General features: G+C 45.0%; 1 protein-coding gene across 2 annotated transcripts in view; it reads right to left on the bottom strand.

The window, feature by feature from the left end:
* Positions 1-1740: 1740 nt before the first annotated feature.
* Positions 1741-21128, bottom strand: part of mcama (melanoma cell adhesion molecule a) — a 97537-nt gene continuing 78149 nt past the window's right edge. Inside the window, exons 9-16 of one of the 2 annotated variants that reach the window (XM_079247782.1) lie at positions 20907-21022; positions 20527-20668; positions 18784-18914; positions 17350-17491; positions 16184-16219; positions 5087-5216; positions 4310-4427; positions 1741-1843 (exon numbers count right to left, since the gene is read on the bottom strand). In XM_079247782.1, the coding sequence (XP_079103908.1) occupies positions 1841-1843; positions 4310-4427; positions 5087-5216; positions 16184-16219; positions 17350-17491; positions 18784-18914; positions 20527-20668; positions 20907-21022 (818 nt within the window). In that variant the 3' untranslated portion in view covers positions 1741-1840. Of the gene's footprint in view, positions 1844-4297; positions 4428-5086; positions 5217-16183; positions 16220-17349; positions 17492-18783; positions 18915-20526; positions 20669-20906; positions 21023-21128 lie in introns of both variants that reach the window. The other variant, XM_079247781.1, reaches the window with a different exon arrangement.

The raw sequence follows: 21128 nt of genomic DNA, 5'->3' as shown, positions 1-21128 counted from the left end.
CATGCCTAAGCCATTAAGATTTTTAATTAAACTGTATTTTCTTTAACAGTTGAGCTGAGTGGTTTGTTCATCATGTTCTCCTTTAAGCACCAGCTGATCCCAGTTTCGGATAATAAACATTATTTTCCTCAGAATCATCTGTAAGACAGATGCATTGTCATGCCAACAGTTTCCTGGATAAAACTGCAGATATGACACAAAACTATGAAACATGTTTAGAACAAGTCTTAAAAATGCTTTGAGGCTTTTTTCCAGGAATAAAAAAAAACAAAACTGCAGAATCTCTTTAATTTGCATTTCTACAGCAAACCGGCAGTGAAGAGAGCGAAGTGGAAAAGTGTGGGTGGACCAGTGAAGGTGGGAGGACTGGAAGCAATATGAAGAAAACCAGAAACAATGAAGGAAAATAGAGTTCTGTTCGGACAGGCAAACGTAATCCTTTAACGCCTGAAGAGATGAGAGCAGGCAGAAAAGCAGCTGAGGAGTTTTCTGTTAGACCAGCAGATGATGCTGCAGCTCCAATACGGACGTTTATGGGACGTTCTGGAGATTTTGCTCTGAGCAGCTGCGACTTCCTGAGGATCACGATCCGGTGGCAGTTTGGAGGTGTCCTGTCTCCTCGCTGCGGGACTCGAACCAGCAACTTGTATTCAGCAGAGGAAACGAAAGAATCAGCCTCGCTTGAAAGAAAACTTTTATTTGCCGTTATTTTTTTTGCAAAATGAAAAATAAAAAACGAGCATGAAAGAACCACATGTACACATCATTTACACATATTCAGAAAATGTCCGTTTTCCCGCAGCGGAAAAGTTTCTCGTGGCTTCGTTCAGCTTTGCGGACCATTGAACGGCACACGAGGACGTCTCGTCAGCGGGAAAACAAACCAAACAGGAAGTAAAAACATCACTACTTTAACGTTGCAAGTCATCAGGGCTCTGAGGAACACAACTTCTCACAATAAAAATACACAAAGAGTAAAATTCACAACACTGAAGGAGCCCAGCAGGCCTTCTGCATGTTCACATCTTAACGTGATGTAACACGCCAGCTTGTCCAGGACGTCCGGAGCTGCTGCTTCGCTTCGGCACAAAATCATCGTTCTCTCTAACGCTGGAAGAAAATCACAGTGATCATCATGTCTGACTTCGCTCCTGGAAACGGCGGACAGAACAAACATTGAACATGCAAAGTGTCTGGAAGGCTCTTCAGCTCTCAGTGGCAGCACAAAGGAAACAGATTCAGTGTATGAAAAACCAAAACCAGGCAACCTGGACCAGTTCAGCCTCAGGTCGGGAGGTCTTTACAGCAGCCTGACAGCAGTTTGCAGAACACAGTGTCTCGTTTCGGAGAGAAAAACAACGTTTGCTGATCAAAACATCCACGATGCTGCAGGAAGAGGATCTTTCTTCAGTTGAAACATCAGTTTCTACAAATATCTTCTCACCAACTGTCAGACAGGACGTCAGGTCTGAGATCTGCTCTGGACTCGAGCCAGACGTTGCCAGGAAATGCCAAAATATCTTAAATAGCAAAATATATATAATATGTACACTTTCATAAAAAAGAAGAGCGATGATGTCAGAAACGGAACAACGGCTGGAAACTGAACACGGAAGCAAACATTCATCCAAAACAAAATACACACACTAATGTGTGTTTTCCTGGGTAAATCTAAACAATACTGCTGAGATCAAAGCATAATAGTAATGTGGTGGTGGTGGTGGGGGTGGGGGGGTGGGTGGGGGTATCCTGCAGGTCAGGGGGAGTGTCTCCGGCCTCCTGCTGGTGTCATGTGACCTGCCGTCCACTGTATGCCGTCACTGCTACGCTGTCGGGAGCTTCACTGCAGGAGAGAGAAAGATGTCAGCTTTGGTCATCTCCATGACAACAGATGCATGCGGAAGTTTGGACACACCCAGCAAACTTAGGCTCGAACCAGCAACCTTCATGCTGAGATCACCGTGAGGCTTGAACGGTCTCTTTTAGCATTGCAATCTACGGACTCGATTGAAACCACCCAGAAGTATCTAAGCAGCAGCCATTATAAGAGCTGCCGTTGGAGTGGCAAATTATGACCCCTTTGGCTTGCCATACCGCTCATCTCTGTGTGAGGGCATTTGCATGTGGAAGCGTCACGGCGACACTGGAAGCGTGACACAGACAGGTCGATGTTACAGAAGTTTGCGTTCACGTGGTTTCAGCTGTTTTCACAGTCGTGTGAAAAATGCAGCTGATCAAACGTTTAGTCTGGATTTCCCGTCACCGAAAACCGACGTTTAGGATGGAAGCTACTGGAACCAGTTCCACCACAGCAGGAAGACCGCATTTCATTGTCATATGTATCCCAAACATCTGCTCGTCCAAAAGCAGACAGAATACACCTGCTCCAGTAGAAGTACATAACTGGTCTATAACTGCACTATAACTAGACTATAACTGGTCTACAACTGGACTATAACTGGACTATAACTGGTCTGTAACTGGACTATAACTGCTCTGTAACTGGACTATAACTAGACTATAACTGGTCTATAAGTGGACTATAACTGCTCTGTAACTGGACTATAACTGCTCTGTAACTGGACTATAACTGGTCTACAACTGTAGTATAACGGGACTGTAACTGGACTATCACTGGTCTTTAACTGGACTATAACTAGACTATAACTGGTCTATAAGTGGACTGTAACTGGACTATAACTGCTCTGTAACTGGACTATAACTAGACTATAACTGGTCTGTAATTGGGTTATAACTGCTCTGTAACTGGACTATAACTGCTCTGTAACTGGACTATAACTGGTCTACAACTGTAGTATAACGGGACTGTAACTGGACTATCACTGGTCTTTAACTGGACTATAACTAGACTATAACTGGTCTATAAGTGGACTGTAACTGGACTATAACTGCTCTGTAACTGGACTATAACTAGACTATAACTGGTCTGTAATTGGGTTATAACTGGTCTGTATCTGGACTATAACTATTCTGTAACTGGACTATAACTAGTCTACAACTGGAATGTAACTGGTCTATAACTGGACTATAACTGGTCTGTAACTGGACTATAATTACACTATAACCGGTCTACAACCAGACTGTAACTGGTCTACAAGTGGTCTGTAACTAAACTATAACTGGGCTGTAACTAGACTATAACTGGTCTATAGCTGGTCTATAACTGGACTATAACTGGCCTGTAACTGGACTATAACTGGTCTACAACTGGACTATAACTGGTATGTAACTGGAATATAACTGGTCTGTATTTGGACTATAATTGGTCTACAACTGAATTATAACTGGTTTATAAGTAGACTGTAACTGGTCTTTAACTGGACTATAACTGGTCTGTAATTGGGTTATAACTGGTCTATAACTGGACTATCACTGTTCTGTAATTGGACTATAAATGGTCCTCAACTGGACAATAACTGTTCTATAATGGACTTTAACTGGTCTACAACTGGACTGTAACTGGTCTATAACTAGTCTGTAACTGGACTATAACTGGTCTACACCTGGACTATAACTGGTCTGTAACTGGACTATAACTAGATTATAGCTGGTCTATAACTGGACTGTAACTGCTCTAAAAGTGATCTATAACTGGTCTGTAACTGAACTATAACTGGTCTATAAGTAGACTATAACTAGACTATAACTGGTCTACTACTAGACTATAACTGGTCTATAAGTAGACTATAACTAGACTATAACTGGTCTACTACTAGACTATAACTGGTCTATAAGTAGACTATAACTAGACTATAACTGGTCTACTACTAGACTATAACTGGTCTATAAGTAGACTATAACTAGACTATAACTGGTCTACTACTAGACTATAACTGGTCTAGAAGTGGACTATAACTGGTCTTTAACTGGACTATAACTGGTCTGTAATTGGGTTATAACTGGTCTGTAACTGGACTATATCTATTCTGTAATTGGACTATAACTGGTCTATAACCTGACTATAAGTGGTCTTTAACTGAACTATAACTGGTCTGTAACTGTACTATAACTGTTCTGTAACTGGACTCTTACTGGTCCATAACTGGACTATAACTGGTCTGTAACTAGAGTATAACTGGTCTGTAACTAGAGTATAACTGGTCTGTAACTAGAGTAAACATCTGGTCTACAAGTGGTTGATAACTGGTCTGTAATCGGACCATAACTGGTCTCTAACTGGACTATAACTGTTCTGCATCTCCAGGATTGTAATAAATGTCGCCTTCAGGGGCCTCGGATGGCTCTTCAGGTTTTTGAGTTTGAATTATCCACTCACCACATCAGTTACCTGGTCATTGGGACCCTTTTTGTCTCCGTTGACGGCCTTCAAGAGGACAGTATCTTCATTTTTTGTGTCTGTTTTCATCTCCACAACAATCTCATCTTTGGCGGTCTTCTCTTTGGTGCTGAAGGTGGAAGGAGGAGATGATATGATTTCTGGTAGAAATCTAATCAATTTTTGCTAACATTTATCAGCAAAAATGTCCATAAGGTCTCAAAGACACTAGATGACATATGTGTTGGCTATCAAAGTTTTAAATAACATTTCATTTGTTCATTTCAGGGTCCTTTTAAAGAAAGATCTTCTGTTGCATAAACCCTCAAAAACAAGAGCAACACAGCATGTTGTGGTTCATCATAACAAAACTGGCACACACAGTCTACAAAACTATGGGAATAATTATGGATGACATCCACCATAACTTCCTTCAGTTTGTCCCGACACCAGTACAACCCGTCCAAGAACCTGAGAGGAAAGAGGCGTATAAGAACATTTAAATATCTGCTCATCCTCCTGTAATAACTTCCAGGAAATTATCTATCCATTTCCTTTTTTAATAAATTTCCTAAACTGTAAAGAGACTTTGTGAACAGCCTGTATGTTACTGGTCTTACTGGCCAGGACCACCACCGGGCAGCAACAGGAAAATAAACTGAGATGAGTTTAAAGGAAGACAGAACCCTGAACGTCTGTCTGTACCTGATCCATGATCCTGCTGAAATATCAGCAAAATGTCAGTGAGACGGAGACAAAACCAGTCAGGAGAGAAAAAACTTTACTCACATCTCCTGTTTGCCAGAACGTCCGCACAGCATCTTCCCCTTCTTGTGCAGGAAGTAGAGGACGCTGCCCAGAATGGCGAGCAGCAGCAGACACGCTATGATCACCACTATGATCACCCCACTGCCCTCAGCTGCACGCACACACACACACACACACACACACACACACACACACACACCGTTAGCAATGTGATCTGTTTAAAGGCGCAGATGCAACATAGACCAGATCAAACTGGACAGAAAACACAGACAGATCTTCATCATCATCATCATCATGATGCTTGGAGTGCTGAGGTCAGTGGAGGAGTTTTGTCCAGTCTGGAAACCAGTTTGATGAGACGCTGCAGGGCTTACACTTTGCTTTGCACTGTTTTTAATTTCCTTCCTTCTGCATTAGAAATAATTAGCTGAGCATGAAATTCCAGCAGTTTTCTTATCGAGGAGTTGCAGAGGAGGCGTGAGAGAAAAGTAATTTATGTAGCTCAGCGCCTGAGAGCGTCGCCTTCATCGTTCAGAAAGAAGGAGGCTGTTAACATCTTCTCCTGCCAGAGTCTGAAACTATGTGATCATTTCTCTGGAGGACGTCCACTCTGTCATCTGAGTCCGGTAACATTTACCGCCAGGACGGCCCGGATCTACTGAAGGTTTGTGTGTACTAAAACGTGTGTCTCCTGATTTACCAACAGCGCGCTGAAGGTTGCAAAGCAGTTATGAGTATTTAATATTCACATGCTATTTGTTCACGTTTTATTGTTTCTGTAAAGCAATTATCCTGTTGCCGTATGAATAAACTCGCCTGCGTGTTGGGAGGAGAAAATGTAACTATGTTCATTTAGCAGCTGCAATGTGATCAATCAAACCTGAGATCCATGCTGCTGATAGAAACTGTGTCGATATTTAACATATTTCTACAGCCCGTGCAGACAGTCTGAGTGCACGCGCTGCAGTTATCGTCACCAGAAGGAAACAATGGCTTCGCCAGCATTGTGGAGCTGCTGGAGGAACTCAGGGTGGATGTGGAGAGGAGTCATGCGTACCACCACACCACACCGTGGTTCAGCTCCACACGCAGAATTCTAAATGGCAGAAGCAGATTACTGCCTGCACTTTGGGATCTCGGTCAACCCGGCTCATAGATGGTGATTATTTTCAGACTGTGTCGTCCGGTGAACCTCGGCCTGCAGCCTGCCTGACATTAGCACCAGTTAAACTCATAAAGGACGGAAAAGGATGCAGGTTTCCATCTTAAATCCAAACAGCAGAAACCGGCTGCAGATATCTGGACTGACTAAGATTACCGGAGCTGCATCTAGTAGAGATAAAAACTTTACACCAAAATAGTCTTTTATGACAGATTTGAAACGTTTTTACATATAAACTGAGTTATTTCGCTTCATTATTCTGTAGAAGTCATTTCCCACCCGGAGACTCATTTTACCGCCCGTTCCGGAGGAATATGACACTTTTTATTTCTAACGTAAAACCGCACATTAAAAATGGCAAAAGATTAAAAATGAATCCTAAAAACGAGATTTTAACGGCAGAAGACGATTCAAACTGATACATCAACGAAGCAGCTGCTTAACAAAACTTTGGTGACTTCAGGAAAGTTTCTCCGGCGTCTCCAGGAAAGAGGACGGAAACGCTGAACCAACCCAGTAAAGACTTCGAACTGGAACCAGTTTCATCTCCAGCTGCTTCCTGCTGCGTCAGGCCTGGTCCTGGACGTGCACGTCTCCCACATGCACGTCTCCCACATGCACATCTCCCACACACACGTCTCTCACATGCACGTCTCCCACACACACGTCTCTCACACACACATCTCCCACACACACGTCTCTCACACACACATCTCCCACACACACGTCTCTCACATGCACGTCTCTCACGTGCACGTCTCCCACATGCACGTCTCTCACGTGCACGTATCTCACATACACATCTCCCACACACACATCTCCCACACACACACGTCTCTCACATGCACGTCTCTCACATGCACGTCTCCCACATGCACGTCTCTCACGTTAACGTATCTCACGTACACATCTCCCACACACACGTCTCCCACATGCACGTCTCTCACGTGCACGTCTCCCACATGCACGTCTCTCACGTGCACGTATCTCACATGCACGTCTCCCACACACACATCTCCCACACACACGTCTCTCACATGCACGTCTCTCACGTGCACGTCTCCCACATGCACGTCTCTCACGTGCACGTATCTCACATACACATCTCCCACACACACGTCTCCCACATGCACGTCTCTCACGTGCACGTCTCCCACATGCACGTCTCTCACGTGCACGTATCTCACATGCACGTCTCCCACATGCACATCTCCCACACACACGTCTCCTACATGCACGTCTCTCACGTGCACGTATCTCACATGCACGTCTCCCACGTGCACATCTCCCACATGCACGTCTCTCACATGCACGTCTCCCACATGCACGTCTCTCACGTGCACGTATCTCACATGCACATCTCCCACGTGCACATCTCTCACATGCACGTCTCCCACATGCACGTCTCTCACATGCACGTCTCCCACATGCACGTATCCCACACACACTTATCTCACATGCACACCTGACATGCACAAGCTAATCTGTGCACATCAGACCATGAACGCTGCAGGTGACCGTGCACGTCAGGCTGTGCACGTATGACAGAGGATGAACATGCATATGAGACGAATGATGACTTCATGTTGCAGGAAGAGATTCATCAGAGGACGACATGGCGGAAGGAAGGAGCAACAACACTAGCATGTCCATCGTCTCTATCCGTCTTTACCCGTCTCTATCTGTCTCTATTTGTCTCTATCCGTTTCTATCTGTCTCTATCTGTCTCTATCCATCTCTGTCTCTATTCGTCTCTATCTGTCTCTATCCGTTTCTATCTGTCTCTATCTGTCTCTATTCGTCTCTATCCATCTCTATTCGTCTCTATCCGTCTCTATCTCTCTCTATTTGTCTCTATCCATTTCTATCTGTCTCTATTTGTCTCTATCTGTCTCTATCCGTCTCTATCTGTCTCTGTTTGTCTCTATCCGTTTCTATCTGTCTCTATTCATCTCTATCTGTCTCTATTTGTCTCTATCCGTTTCTATCTGTCTATTCGTCTATATCCGTCTCTATCTGTCTCTATCTGTCTCTATCCATCTCTATTCGTCTCTATCCGTCTCTATCCGTTTCTATCTGTCTCTATTTGTCTCTATCCGTTTCTATCTGTCTCTATTCATCTCTATCCGTCTCTATCTGTCTCTATCTGTCTCTATCCATCTCTATCTGTCTCTATCTGTCTCTATCTGTCTCTATTTGTCTCTATCTATCTCTATCCGTCTCTATTCGTCTCTATCCATCTCTATCTGTCTCTATCCATCTCTATCCGTTTCTATCTGTCTATTCGTCTATATCCGTCTCTATCTGTCTCTATCTGTCTCTATCCATCTCTATTCGTCTCTATCCGTCTCTATCTGTCTCTATCCGTTTCTATCTGTCTCTATTTGTCTCTATCCGTTTCTATCTGTCTCTATTCATCTCTATCCGTCTCTATCTGTCTCTATCTGTCTCTATCCATCTCTATCTGTCTCTGTCTCTATCCATCTCTATCTGTCTCTATTTGTCTCTATCTATCTCTAGCCGTCTCTATTCGTCTCTATCCATCTCTATCTGTCTCTATCCATCTCTATCCGTTTCTATCCATCTCTATTCGTCTCTATCTGTTTCTATCTGTTTCTATCTGTCTCTATTCGTCTCTATCTGTCTCTATTTGTCTCTATCCGTTTCTATCTGACTCTATTCGTCTCTATCCGTCTCTATCTGTCTCTATCCATCTCTATCTGTCTCTATCCATCTCTATTCGTTTCTATCCATTTCTATCCATCTCTATTCGTCTCTATCTGTTTCTATCTGTCTCTATTCGTCTCTATCTGTCTTTATTTGTCTCTATCCGTTTCTATCTGACTCTATTCGTCTCTATTCGTCTCTATCTGTCTCTATCCATCTCTATTCGTCTCTATCCATCTCTATCTGACTCTATTTGTCTCTATCTGTTTCTATCTGTCTCTATTTGTCTCTATCCGTTTCTATCTGTCTCTATCCATCTCTATCTGTCTCTATCTGTCTCTATCCATCTCTATCTGTCTCTATCTGTCTCTATTCGTCTCTATCCATCTCTATTCGTCTCTATCTGTCTCTATTTGTCTCTATCCATTTCTATCTGTCTCTATTTGTCTCTATCTGTCTCTATCCGTCTCTATCTGTCTCTATTTGTCTCTATCCGTTTCTATCTGTCTCTATTCGTCTCTATCCGTCTCTATTTGTCTCTATCCGTTTCTATCTGTCTATTCGTCTCTATCCGTCTCTATCTGTCTATCTGTCTCTATCCATCTCTATTCGTCTCTATCCGTCTCTATCTGTCTCTATCCGTTTCTATCTGTCTCTATTTGTCTCTATCCGTTTCTATCTGTCTCTATTCATCTCTATCCGTCTCTATCTGTCTCTATCTGTCTCTATCCATCTCTATCCATCTCTATCTGTCTCTATCCGTTTCTATCTGTCTCTATTTGTCTCTATCTGTCTCTATCTATCTCTATCCGTCTCTATTCGTCTCTATCCATCTCTATCTGTCTCTATCCATCTCTATCCATTTCTATCTGTCTATTCGTCTATATCCGTCTCTATCTGTCTCTATCCATCTCTATTCGTCTCTATCCGTCTCTATCTGTCTCTATCCGTTTCTATCTGTCTCTATTTGTCTCTATCCGTTTCTATCTGTCTCTATTCATCTCTATCCGTCTCTATCTGTCTCTATCTGTCTCTATCCATCTCTATCTGTCTCTATCTGTCTCTATCCATCTCTATCTGTCTCTATCTGTCTCTATTTGTCTCTATCTATCTCTATCCGTCTCTATTCGTCTCTATCCATCTCTATCTGTCTCTATCCATCTCTATCCGTTTCTATCCATCTCTATTCGTCTCTATCTGTTTCTATCCATCTCTATCTGTCTCTATTTGTCTCTATCTATCTCTATCCGTCTCTATTCGTCTCTATCCATCTCTATCTGTCTCTATCCATCTCTATTCGTTTCTATCCATCTCTATTCGTCTCTATCTGTTTCTATCTGTCTCTATTCGTCTCTATTTGTCTCTATCCGTTTCTATCTGACTCTATTCGTCTCTATCTGTCTCTATCCATCTCTATCTGTCTCTATCCGTCTCTATTCGTCTCTATCCATTTCTATCCATCTCTATTCGTCTCTATCTGTTTCTATCTGTCTCTATCTGTCTCTATCCATCTCTATCTGTCTCTGTTTGTCTCTATCTGTTTCTATCTGTCTCTTTTCGTCTCTATCTGTTTCTATCTGTCTCTTTTCGTCTCTATCTGTCTCTATCCATCTCTGTCTCTATTCGTCTCTATCTGTCTCTATCCGTTTCTATCTGTCTCTATCCGTCTCTATCTGTCTCTATTTGTCTCTATCCATTTCTATCTGTCTCTATTAGTCTCTATCTGTCTCTATTCGTCTCTATCCATCTCTATCTGTCTCTATCCATCTCTATCCGTTTCTATCCATCTCTATTCGTCTCTATCCGTCTCTATCTGTCTCTGTTTGTCTCTATCCGTTTCTATCTGTCTCTATTCGTCTCTATCTGTCTCTATTTGTCTCTATCCGTTTCTATCTGTCTATTCGTCTATATCCGTCTCTATCTGTCTCTATCTGTCTCTATCCATCTCTATTCGTCTCTATCCGTCTCTATCCGTTTCTATCTGTCTCTATTTGTCTCTATCCGTTTCTATCTGTCTCTATTCATCTCTATCCGTCTCTATCTGTCTCTATCTGTCTCTATCCATCTCTATCTGTCTCTATCTGTCTCTATCTGTCTCTATCTGTCTCTATTTGTCTCTATCTATCTCTATCCGTCTCTATTCGTCTCTATCCATCTCTATCTGTCTCTATCCATCTCTATCCGTTTCTATCTGTCTATTCGTCTATATCCGTCTCTATCTGTCTCTATCTGTCTCTATCCATCTCTATTCGTCTCTATCCGTCTCTATCTGTCTCTATCCGTTTCTATCTGTCTCTATTTGTCTCTATCCGTTTCTATCTGTCTCTATTCATCTCTATCCGTCTCTATCTGTCTCTATCTGTCTCTATCCATCTCTATCTGTCTCTATCTGTCTCTATCCATCTCTATCTGTCTCTATCTGTCTCTATTTGTCTCTATCTATCTCTAGCCGTCTCTATTCGTCTCTATCCATCTCTATCTGTCTCTATCCATCTCTATCCGTTTCTATCCATCTCTATTCGTCTCTATCTGTTTCTATCTGTTTCTATCTGTCTCTATTCGTCTCTATCTGTCTCTATTTGTCTCTATCCGTTTCTATCTGACTCTATTCGTCTCTATCCGTCTCTATCTGTCTCTATCCATCTCTATCTGTCTCTATCCATCTCTATTCGTTTCTATCCATTTCTATCCATCTCTATTCGTCTCTATCTGTTTCTATCTGTCTCTATTCGTCTCTATCTGTCTTTATTTGTCTCTATCCGTTTCTATCTGACTCTATCCGTCTCTATTCGTCTCTATCTGTCTCTATCCATCTCTATCCATCTCTATTCGTCTCTATCCATCTCTATCTGACTCTATTTGTCTCTATCTGTTTCGATCTGTCTCTATCTGTCTCTATTTGTCTCTATCCGTTTCTATCTGTCTCTATCTGTCTCTATCCATCTCTATCTGTCTCTATCCATCTCTATCTGTCTCTATCTGTCTCTATTCGTCTCTATCCATCTCTATTCGTCTCTATCTGTCTCTATTTGTCTCTATCCATTTCTATCTGTCTCTATTTGTCTCTATCTGTCTCTATCCGTCTCTATCTGTCTCTATTTGTCTCTATCCGTTTCTATCTGTCTCTATTCGTCTCTATCCGTCTCTATTTGTCTCTATCCGTTTCTATCTGTCTATTCGTCTCTATCCGTCTCTATCTGTCTATCTGTCTCTATCCATCTCTATTCGTCTCTATCCGTCTCTATCTGTCTCTATCCGTTTCTATCTGTCTCTATTTGTCTCTATCCGTTTCTATCTGTCTCTATTCATCTCTATCCGTCTCTATCTGTCTCTATCTGTCTCTATCCATCTCTATCTGTCTCTATCCATCTCTATCTGTCTCTATCCGTTTCTATCTGTCTCTATTTGTCTCTATCTGTCTCTATCTATCTCTATCCGTCTCTATTCGTCTCTATCCATCTCTATCTGTCTCTATCCATCTCTATCCGTTTCTATCTGTCTATTCGTCTATATCCGTCTCTATCTGTCTCTATCCATCTCTATTCGTCTCTATCCGTCTCTATCTGTCTCTATCCGTTTCTATCTGTCTCTATTTGTCTCTATCCGTTTCTATCTGTCTCTATTCATCTCTATCCGTCTCTATCTGTCTCTATCCATCTCTATCTGTCTCTATCTGTCTCTATCCATCTCTATCTGTCTCTATTTGTCTCTATCTATCTCTATCCGTCTCTATTCGTCTCTATCCATCTCTATCTGTCTCTATCCATCTCTATCCGTTTCTATCCATCTCTATTCGTCTCTATCTGTTTCTATCCATCTCTATCTGTCTCTATTTGTCTCTATCTATCTCTATCCGTCTCTATCCATCTCTATTCGTTTCTATCCATCTCTATTCGTCTCTATCTGTTTCTATCTGTCCCTATTCGTCTCTATTTGTCTCTATCCGTTTCTATCTGACTCTATTCGTCTCTATCTGTCTCTATCCATCTCTATCTGTCTCTATCCGTCTCTATCCATTTCTATCCATCTCTATTCGTCTCTATCTGTTTCTATCTGTCTCTATCTGTCTCTATCCATCTCTATCTGTCTCTGTTTGTCTCTATCTGTTTCTATCTGTCTCTTTTCGTCTCTATCTGTTTCTATCTGTCTCTTTTCGTCTCTATCTGTCTCTATCCATCTCTGTCTCTATTCGTCTCTATCTGTCTCTATTTGTCTCTATCTGTCTCTATCCGTCTCTATCTGTCTCTATTTGTCTCTATCCATTTCTATCTGTCTCTATTAGTCTCTATCTGTCTCTATTCGTCTCTATCCATCTCTATCTGTCTCTATCCATCTCTATCCGTTTCTATCCATCTCTATTCGTCTCTATCTGTTTCTATCTGTCTCTATTCGTCTCTATCTGTCTCTATCCATCTCTATCTGACTCTATTCGTCTCTATTCGTCTCTATCCGTCTCTATCCATCTCTATCTGTCTCTATCCATCTCTGTTCGTCTCTATCCGTTTCTATCCATCTCTATTCGTCTCTATCTGTTTCTATCTGTCTCTATTCGTCTCTATTTGTCTCTATCCGTTTCTATCTGACTCTATTCGTCTCTATCCGTCTCTATCTGTCTCTATCCATCTCTATCTGTCTCTATTTGTCTCTATCTGTGTCTATCTGTCTCTATCCATCTCTATCCATCTCTATTCGTCTCTATCCATCTCTATCTGTCTCTATTTGTCTCTATCTGTCTCTATCTGTTTCTATCTGTCTCTATTTGTCTCTATCCGTTTCTATCTGTCTCTATTCGTCTCTATCCATCTCTATTCGTCTCTATCTGTCTCTATTTGTCTCTATCCATTTCTATCTGTCTCTATTTGTCTCTATCCGTCTCTATTTGTCTCTATCCGTTTCTATCTGTCTATTCGTCTCTATCCGTCTCTATTTGTCTCTATTTGTCTCTATCCGTTTCTATCTGTCTATTCGTCTCTATCCGTCTCTATCTGTCTCTATCTGTCTCTATCCATCTCTATTCGTCTCTATCCGTCTCTATCTGTCTATCCGTTTCTATCTGTCTCTATTTGTCTCTATCCGTTTCTATCTGTCTCTATTCATCTCTATCCGTCTCTATCTGTCTCTATCCATCTCTATCTGTCTCTATCTATCTCTATCCATCTCTATCTGTCTCTATCCATCTCTATTCGTCTCTATCTGTCTCTATCCGTTTCTATCCATCTCTATTCGTCTCTATCTGTTTCTATCTGTCTCTATTCGTCTCTATCTGTCTCTATCCGTTTCTATCTGACTCTATTCGTCTCTATCCGTCTCTATCTGCCTCTATCTGTCTCTATCCATCTCTATCTGTCTCTATCCGTTTCTATCTGTCTCTATTTGTCTCTATCTGTCTATCTGTCTCTATCTGTCTCTATCCATCTCTATTCGTCTCTATCCATCTCTATCTGTCTTTATCCATCTCTATCTGTCTCTATCTGTTTCTATCTGTCTCTATTTGTCTCTATCCGTTTCTATCTGTCTCTATCTGTCTCTATCCATCTCTATCTGTCTCTATTCGTCTCTATCTATCTCTATTCGTCTCTATCTGTCTCTATCTGTCTCTATTTGTCTCTATCATTTCTATCTGTCTCTATTCGTCTCTATCTGTCTCTATCCATCTCTATCTGTCTCTATTCGTCTCTATTTGTCTCTATCCATCTCTATTCGTCTCTATTTGTCTCTATCCATTTCTATCTGTCTCTATTTGTCTCTATCTGTCTCTATCCGTCTCTATTTGTCTCTATCCATCTCTATCTGTCTCTATCCATCTCTATCCGTCTCTATCTGTCTCTATTCGTCTCTATCTGTCTCTATTTGTCTCTATCCGTTTCTATCTGTCTCTATTCATCTCTATCCGTCTCTATCTGTCTCTATCCGTTTCTATCTGTCTCTATTTGTCTCTATCTATCTCTATCCGTCTCTATTCGTCTCTATCCATCTCTATCTGTCTCTATCCATCTCTATCCGTCTCTATCTGTCTCTTTCTGTTTCTATTTGTCTCTATCTGTCTCTATCCGTCTCTATCCATCTCTATCTGTCTCTATTTGTCTCTATCTGTTTCTATCTGTCTCTATTCGTCGCTATCTGTCTCTATCCATCTCTATCTGTCTCTATTCGTCTCTATCCGTCTCTATCTGTCTCTATTTGTCTCTATCCGTTTCTATCTGTCTCTATCTGTCTCTATCCATCTCTATCTGTCTCTATCCATCTCTATTCGTCTTCATCCGTCTCTATCTGTCTCTATCCATTTCTATCTGTCTCTATTCGTCTCTATCTGTCTCTATTCGTCTCTATCGTCTCTATCCATTTCTATCTGTCTCTATCCGTTTCTATCTGTCTCTATCCATCTCTATCTGTCTCTATCCATCTCTATCTGTCTCTATTCGTCTCTATCCGTCTCTATCTGTCTCTATTTGTCTCTATCTGTCTCTATCCATCTCTATCTGTCTCTATCCGTCTCTGTCTCTATTTGTCTCTATCCGTTTCTATCTGTCTCCATCCGTTTCTATCTGTCTCTATCTATCTCTATCTGTCTCTATCCATCTCTATTCGTCTCTATCTGTCTCTATTCGCCTCTATCCATCTCTATCTGTCTCTATCCGTCTCTATCCGTCCGGACAGACTGCTGTCTCTGCATATCCTGATATTCATACATTTTTATGGCACTGATGCTGAAAACTGGACCAATAAACAACAAATAATGATGTGTGAAGTGGGACAGAGTCCGTCCACAGCTGACCTAAACCTCGTTACAGCAACTTCCTCCAATCACACGGCCTCGATTCTCTCTAATTATGCTGACTGGAGAAAGCAGTAGATGATGATGTCATCCTGACTGCAGCCACTCAGTAAACAGTGAAGGATATATTTCTGTCTTTTTATGAGTGTGTTTATTCCCTGCTCAGAGTCATTAACTGTCCAGGACGTAAAATAAAACGGGATGACTGTCTGGAAAAGTCTGTTAAAAGAAACTTCTTTCTGTTTGCTTTAAGATTTCTGAGAAAAACAAAGAATGTTTTCCAGCTGTAGCATGTCTGGATCATGGTGACGGCTGCTGCTACTGTAAATCAGACAGAATATTTCATACGCCTGCAGGCCATCCCAAAGATCCGCCAGCCAACCAGAGCTGCTCCTGCATAATGCAGACGCTCCTCCAACCGCTACGCCTTCCTCGTCCCACACTGAGAGAGAAGCATGAACATGGAGACAGAAGACAGTCTGATCTGAGACGGACTGAAGGTCTGGAGTCTTACCAGGATAGATGGACGTGCCTGCCGTGACCCTGGGAACTGCGGACAAGTAGAAGAACACTTAGAGCCCGTTACGTCCACCATTCCCCACAACACACACTGCAGCCGCTCAGGAGTTCTGATCTGGACCCAGAACCGCCTGGACCCAGAACTGCCTGGACCCAGAACCGGTTGGAGGGAGAAACCGCCTGGATCCAGAACTGGTTGGAGGGAGAAACCGCCTGGATCCAGAACCGGTTGAAGGGAGAAACCGATGCTGGGTTTCAGTTTTTCGGTTCTTCTACTGAGATGTTCCGCTTGCTTTAACGAGTTGTCTCATCAGCGGGCCGAGGCGGGTCGGGACCGGTCCGGACCCGTCTCATCAGCGGGCCGAGGCGGGTCGGGACCGGTCCGGACCCGTCTCATCAGCGGGCCGAGGCGGGTCGGGACCGGTCCGGACCCGTCTCATCAGCGGGCCGAGGCGGGTCGGGACCGGTCCCGACCCAGCTGGACATTTCTTTAACTTGGTTTTATTTGCAGTTCTTCGCTGGAACCAGAACCAGGTTGGACCTGTCTTCTCGCCGGATGAGGAGGACCCGGTTAATGCGACCTCTATGATGCCGTTATGTTTCTACATATTTGATCACATTTGACGTAAATACAGAAATATTTCTGGAAAATAAAGTCTCTTCCGGCAGGCTGGTGTCGTGGTTTATATAATATATATAATAAAGAATTTATCTCTATTATTATTATTATAATTATAATAATATTAATAATAATTATTATAGTTATTATTATTATTATTATTATTATTATTAATTTATTACTGAATGAATTTCTTCTGATGTAATTTAACAACAGGGTCCAGTTCTGTGAGACCCCACCGGTTCTGGCGGACTCCAGCTGTTTCTCATGCAGGTATCCAGCTGCAGACCTGGATCCAGGTATGGTGGTAACGGCTCAGAACTCCTGACATGTTGGGAGTTATTTGGGTTTAAAGATCCGTTCCGGCTGCGAGGGAACCGAGAGGACTTGTCATATCTCTCCATTTCAACCCATCTTCCCCAGTTAACCTCAGGTCCAGTAGAAAACCGGCAGACTGGACTGAAACTGGCCGACAGAGGAAAGAAACTACCAGAACTTTCTAAACTTCCCGACTGAAGTCGGACTGAACAGGATGTTCTTACTGGCTTTGATGCTGAAGGCCTTGACGTCGGTGCCCATGTCGTTGGAGGCGTTGCACAGAGCGCTGATGTCCGAGGTGACGCTGACCGACACCACGCTGCGAGTCATGTGATCGCTGACTTTGCTCACCACTTCCTGCCAGCTCTGAGGAGACACAAACACCTAAAGTTGTATGAATCTGTAATGAAACACTTTTATTTATTTTGCAGGATCGTAGGAAGTCGGCAAATAATGAACACACAACCTCTCTGCCCAATGATTAACTCAGCGTTTTATTAATCTTGCAGCACAAGAGTAAGCAACCTATCCGCGTTACAGTAAGAGCTGGAAACTGAAAAGTGCCTTAACCGATGTGCTTACTCTTGTGCTGCAAGGTTAATAAAACGCTGAGTTCTTGTTCTTGTGCACAGCCCTTTGCCAACCCCACAAACTGGTCTAATCATTCCTTCCACCTGGACCAACGCCCCAAGTCTAGACCAGGTCTAGACCAGGGTCCAGTCTAGGGAACGTAACCCAGAGCATGACAGCGCCACCACCGTGCTTCACCATGGAGAAGCAGGTGTTCTGGTCTCATGAGATCAGATCCACTTGTCCACCAGCTTCCAGGAGACTTCATGTGTTTTCCTGTTGGCTCCCATCACGCAAGACCTGGTTCTGCCGGAGACCCGGTTCTGCCGGAGACCCGGTTCTGCTGGAGACCCGGTTCACCTGGAGACCCGGTTCTGCTGGAGACCCGGTTCTGCCGGAGACCCGGTTCTGCTGGAGACCCGGTTCACCTGGAGACCCGGTTCTGCCGGAGACCCGGTTCTGCCGGAGACCCGGTTCACCTGGAGACCCGGTTCTGCCGGAGACCCGGTTCTGCTGGAGACCCGGTTCTGCCGGAGACCCGGTTCACCTGGAGACCCGGTTCTGCTGGAGACCCGGTTCTGCTGGAGACCCGGTTCTGCCGGAGACCCGGTTCACCTGGAGACCCGGTTCTGCCGGAGACCCGGTTCTGCCGGAGACCCGGTTCACCTGGAGACCCGGTTCTGCCGGAGACCCGGTTCTGCCGGAGACCCGGTTCACCTGGAGACCCGGTTCTGCCGGAGACCCGGTTCACCTGGAGACCCGGTTCTGCCGGAGACCCGGTTCTGCCGGAGACCCGGTTCTGCCGGAGACCCGGTTCACCTGGAGACCCGGTTCTGCCGGAGACCCGGTTCTGCTGGAGACCCGGTTCTGCCGGAGACCCGGTTCACCTGGAGACCCGGTTCTGCCGGAGACCCGGTTCTGCTGGAGACCCGGTTCTGCCGGAGACCCGGTTCACCTGAAGACCCGGTTCTGCCGGAGACCCGGTTCTGCTGGAGACCCGGTTCTGCCGGAGACCCGGTTCACCTGGAGACCCGGTTCTGCCGGAGACCCGGTTCTGCCGGAGACCCGGTTCACCTGGAGACCCGTACCTGACTGCCGATGATGCTCCAGGAGATGCTGGGCAGCGGGTGTCCCAGAGCCTCGCAGCTCAGGTTCACCGTCCGACCTGTCGCCTCCTCCAGCTGCACCTCCTGCTCCACACCCACCATCTGGGGAGCACCTGGACAAGACAGGGTTATCAGACCGAGCCAGAACCTCCTTCCTGTATGGTGTTAATTTTCCTTTACAGAGGGAGAGTGCATGAGGAGCTGTGTGAGGAGCTGCATGAGGAGGTGGATGTGGAGGTGCATGAGGAGCTGCATGTGGAGGTGCAGGTGGAGGAGCGTGTGAAAGTGCATGAGGAAGTGAATGAGGAGGAGCATGAGGAGGAGCATAAGGAGGTGTATGAGGAGGAGCATTAGGAGGTGCACGAGGAAGAGCATGAGAAGGATCATTAGGAGGAGCATAAAGAGGAGTATATGGAGGAGCTTAAGGAGGTGCATGAGGAGGAGCATGAGGAGGTGCATGAGGAGGAGTATGAGGAGGAACATGAGAAGGTGCATGAGGAGGTGCATGAGGAGGAGTATGAGGAAGAACATGAGAAGGTGCATGAGGAGAAGCATAAGGAGGTGTATAAGGAGGAACATGAAGAGGTGCATGTGAAAGTGCATGAGGAGGTGCATAAGGAGGAGCATGGGGAGGTGCATGAGGAGGAGCATGAGGAGGTGCATGAGGAGGTGCATGAGAAGGTGCATGAGGAGGAGCATGAAGAGGTGTAGGAGGAGGAGCATGAGGAGGTGCATGAGGAGGTGCATGAGAAGGTGCATGAGGAGGAGCATGAAGAGGTGTAGGATGAGGAGCATAAGGAGGTGCATGAGGAGGAGCATGAGGAGGTGCATGAGGAGGAGCATAAGGAGGTGTATGAGGAGGAACATGAGGAGGTGCATGAGGAGAAGCATGAGGAGGAGCATGAGGAGGAGCATGAGAAGGAAAATGAGGAGGTGCATGGGGAGGAGCATGAGGAAGTGCATGAGGAGGTGCATGAGGAGGTGCATGGGGGGGTGCATGAGAAGTAGCATGAGGAGGTGCATGGGGAGGTGCATGAGAAGGAGCATGAGGAGGTGCATGGGGAGGTGCATGAGGAGGAGCATAAGGAGGTGCATGAGGAGGTGCATGGGGAGGTGTATGAGGAGGTGCATGAGGAGGAGCATAAGGAGGTGCATGAGGAGGTGCATGAGGAGGAGCATAAGGAGGTGCATGAGAAGGAGCATGAGGAGGTGCATGAGGAGGTGCATGGGGAGGTGTATGAGGAGGTGCATGGGGAGGTGTATGGGGAGGTGCATGGGGAGGTGCATGAGGAGGAGCATAAGGAGGTGCATGAGGAGGTGCATGAGGAGGTGCATGAGGAGGAGCATAAGGAGGTGCATGAGAAGGAGCATGAGGAGGTGCATGAGGAGGTGCATGGGGAGGTGTATGAGGAGGTGCATGGGGAGGTGTATGAGGAGGTGCATGGGGAGGTGTATGAGGAGGTGCATGGGGAGGTGTATGAGGAGGTGTATGAGGAGGTGCATGGGGAGGTGTATGAGGAGGTGCATGGGGAGGTGTATGAGGAGGTGTATGGGGAGGTGCATGGGGAGGTGCATGAGGAGGAGCATAAGGAGGTGCATGAGGAGGTGCATGAGGAGGTGCATGAGAAGGAGCATGAGGAGGTGCATGAGGAGGTGCATGGGGAGGTGTATGAGGAGGTGCATGGGGAGGTGTATGAGGAGGTGTATGAGGAGGTGCAGACTGACCTTGGACGATGATGTGAACGGAGCTGAAGGTGTGCAAGGCGGGCAGGGAGGGGACGGTCACCTGGCAGACGTACTCGCCGCTGGTCTGATAGGTGGCGTCCTGCAGGTGCAGCGTGTTGCCGTGACCCACCTGCCGGCCGTCCTGCAGGCGGACAGAGCGAGTCAGAACGCCGCCTGACAGGGAGAACGTTCTAGACATGCTGGTGGAACGTTCTCCTGTCTTCCACCAGCAGCAAGATTCAGCTCTAACCGACTCTACACATCATCCATCTATGTCCGGTCCTCCTGCTCCTTCCAGGAGGCCGCGAGGACGGGGATGGGGTTCTAACCTGGTTCTAACCTGGTTCTAACCCTGGGATTCTGTCTGTAGGGACACATACCTTGTACCAGACGGTGGACGTCTGCAGGGAGGACAGGGCATTGCAGGTCGCCGTCAGATCTTCTCCTTTCAGCATGACCTCCGAGTCTTTAGGCACCACAACCGCTGTGTCCAAGTCTGAAGCACCAACAAAGCCAGACAGAGGAGACAGCAGCACGCAGGTTATCTGATGTGGTCTGGAGGTCTTGGAGAGAAACGAGACTGGCAGACCCTGATGGACCAC

The sequence above is a fragment of the Telmatherina bonti genome (genome assembly GCF_933228915.1).
Source record: "Telmatherina bonti genome assembly, chromosome: 10".
Taxonomy (NCBI): domain Eukaryota; kingdom Metazoa; phylum Chordata; class Actinopteri; order Atheriniformes; family Telmatherinidae; genus Telmatherina; species Telmatherina bonti.
Note: the sequence above shows the minus strand (reverse complement) of the source record. Positions and strands in the feature narration are given on the sequence as shown.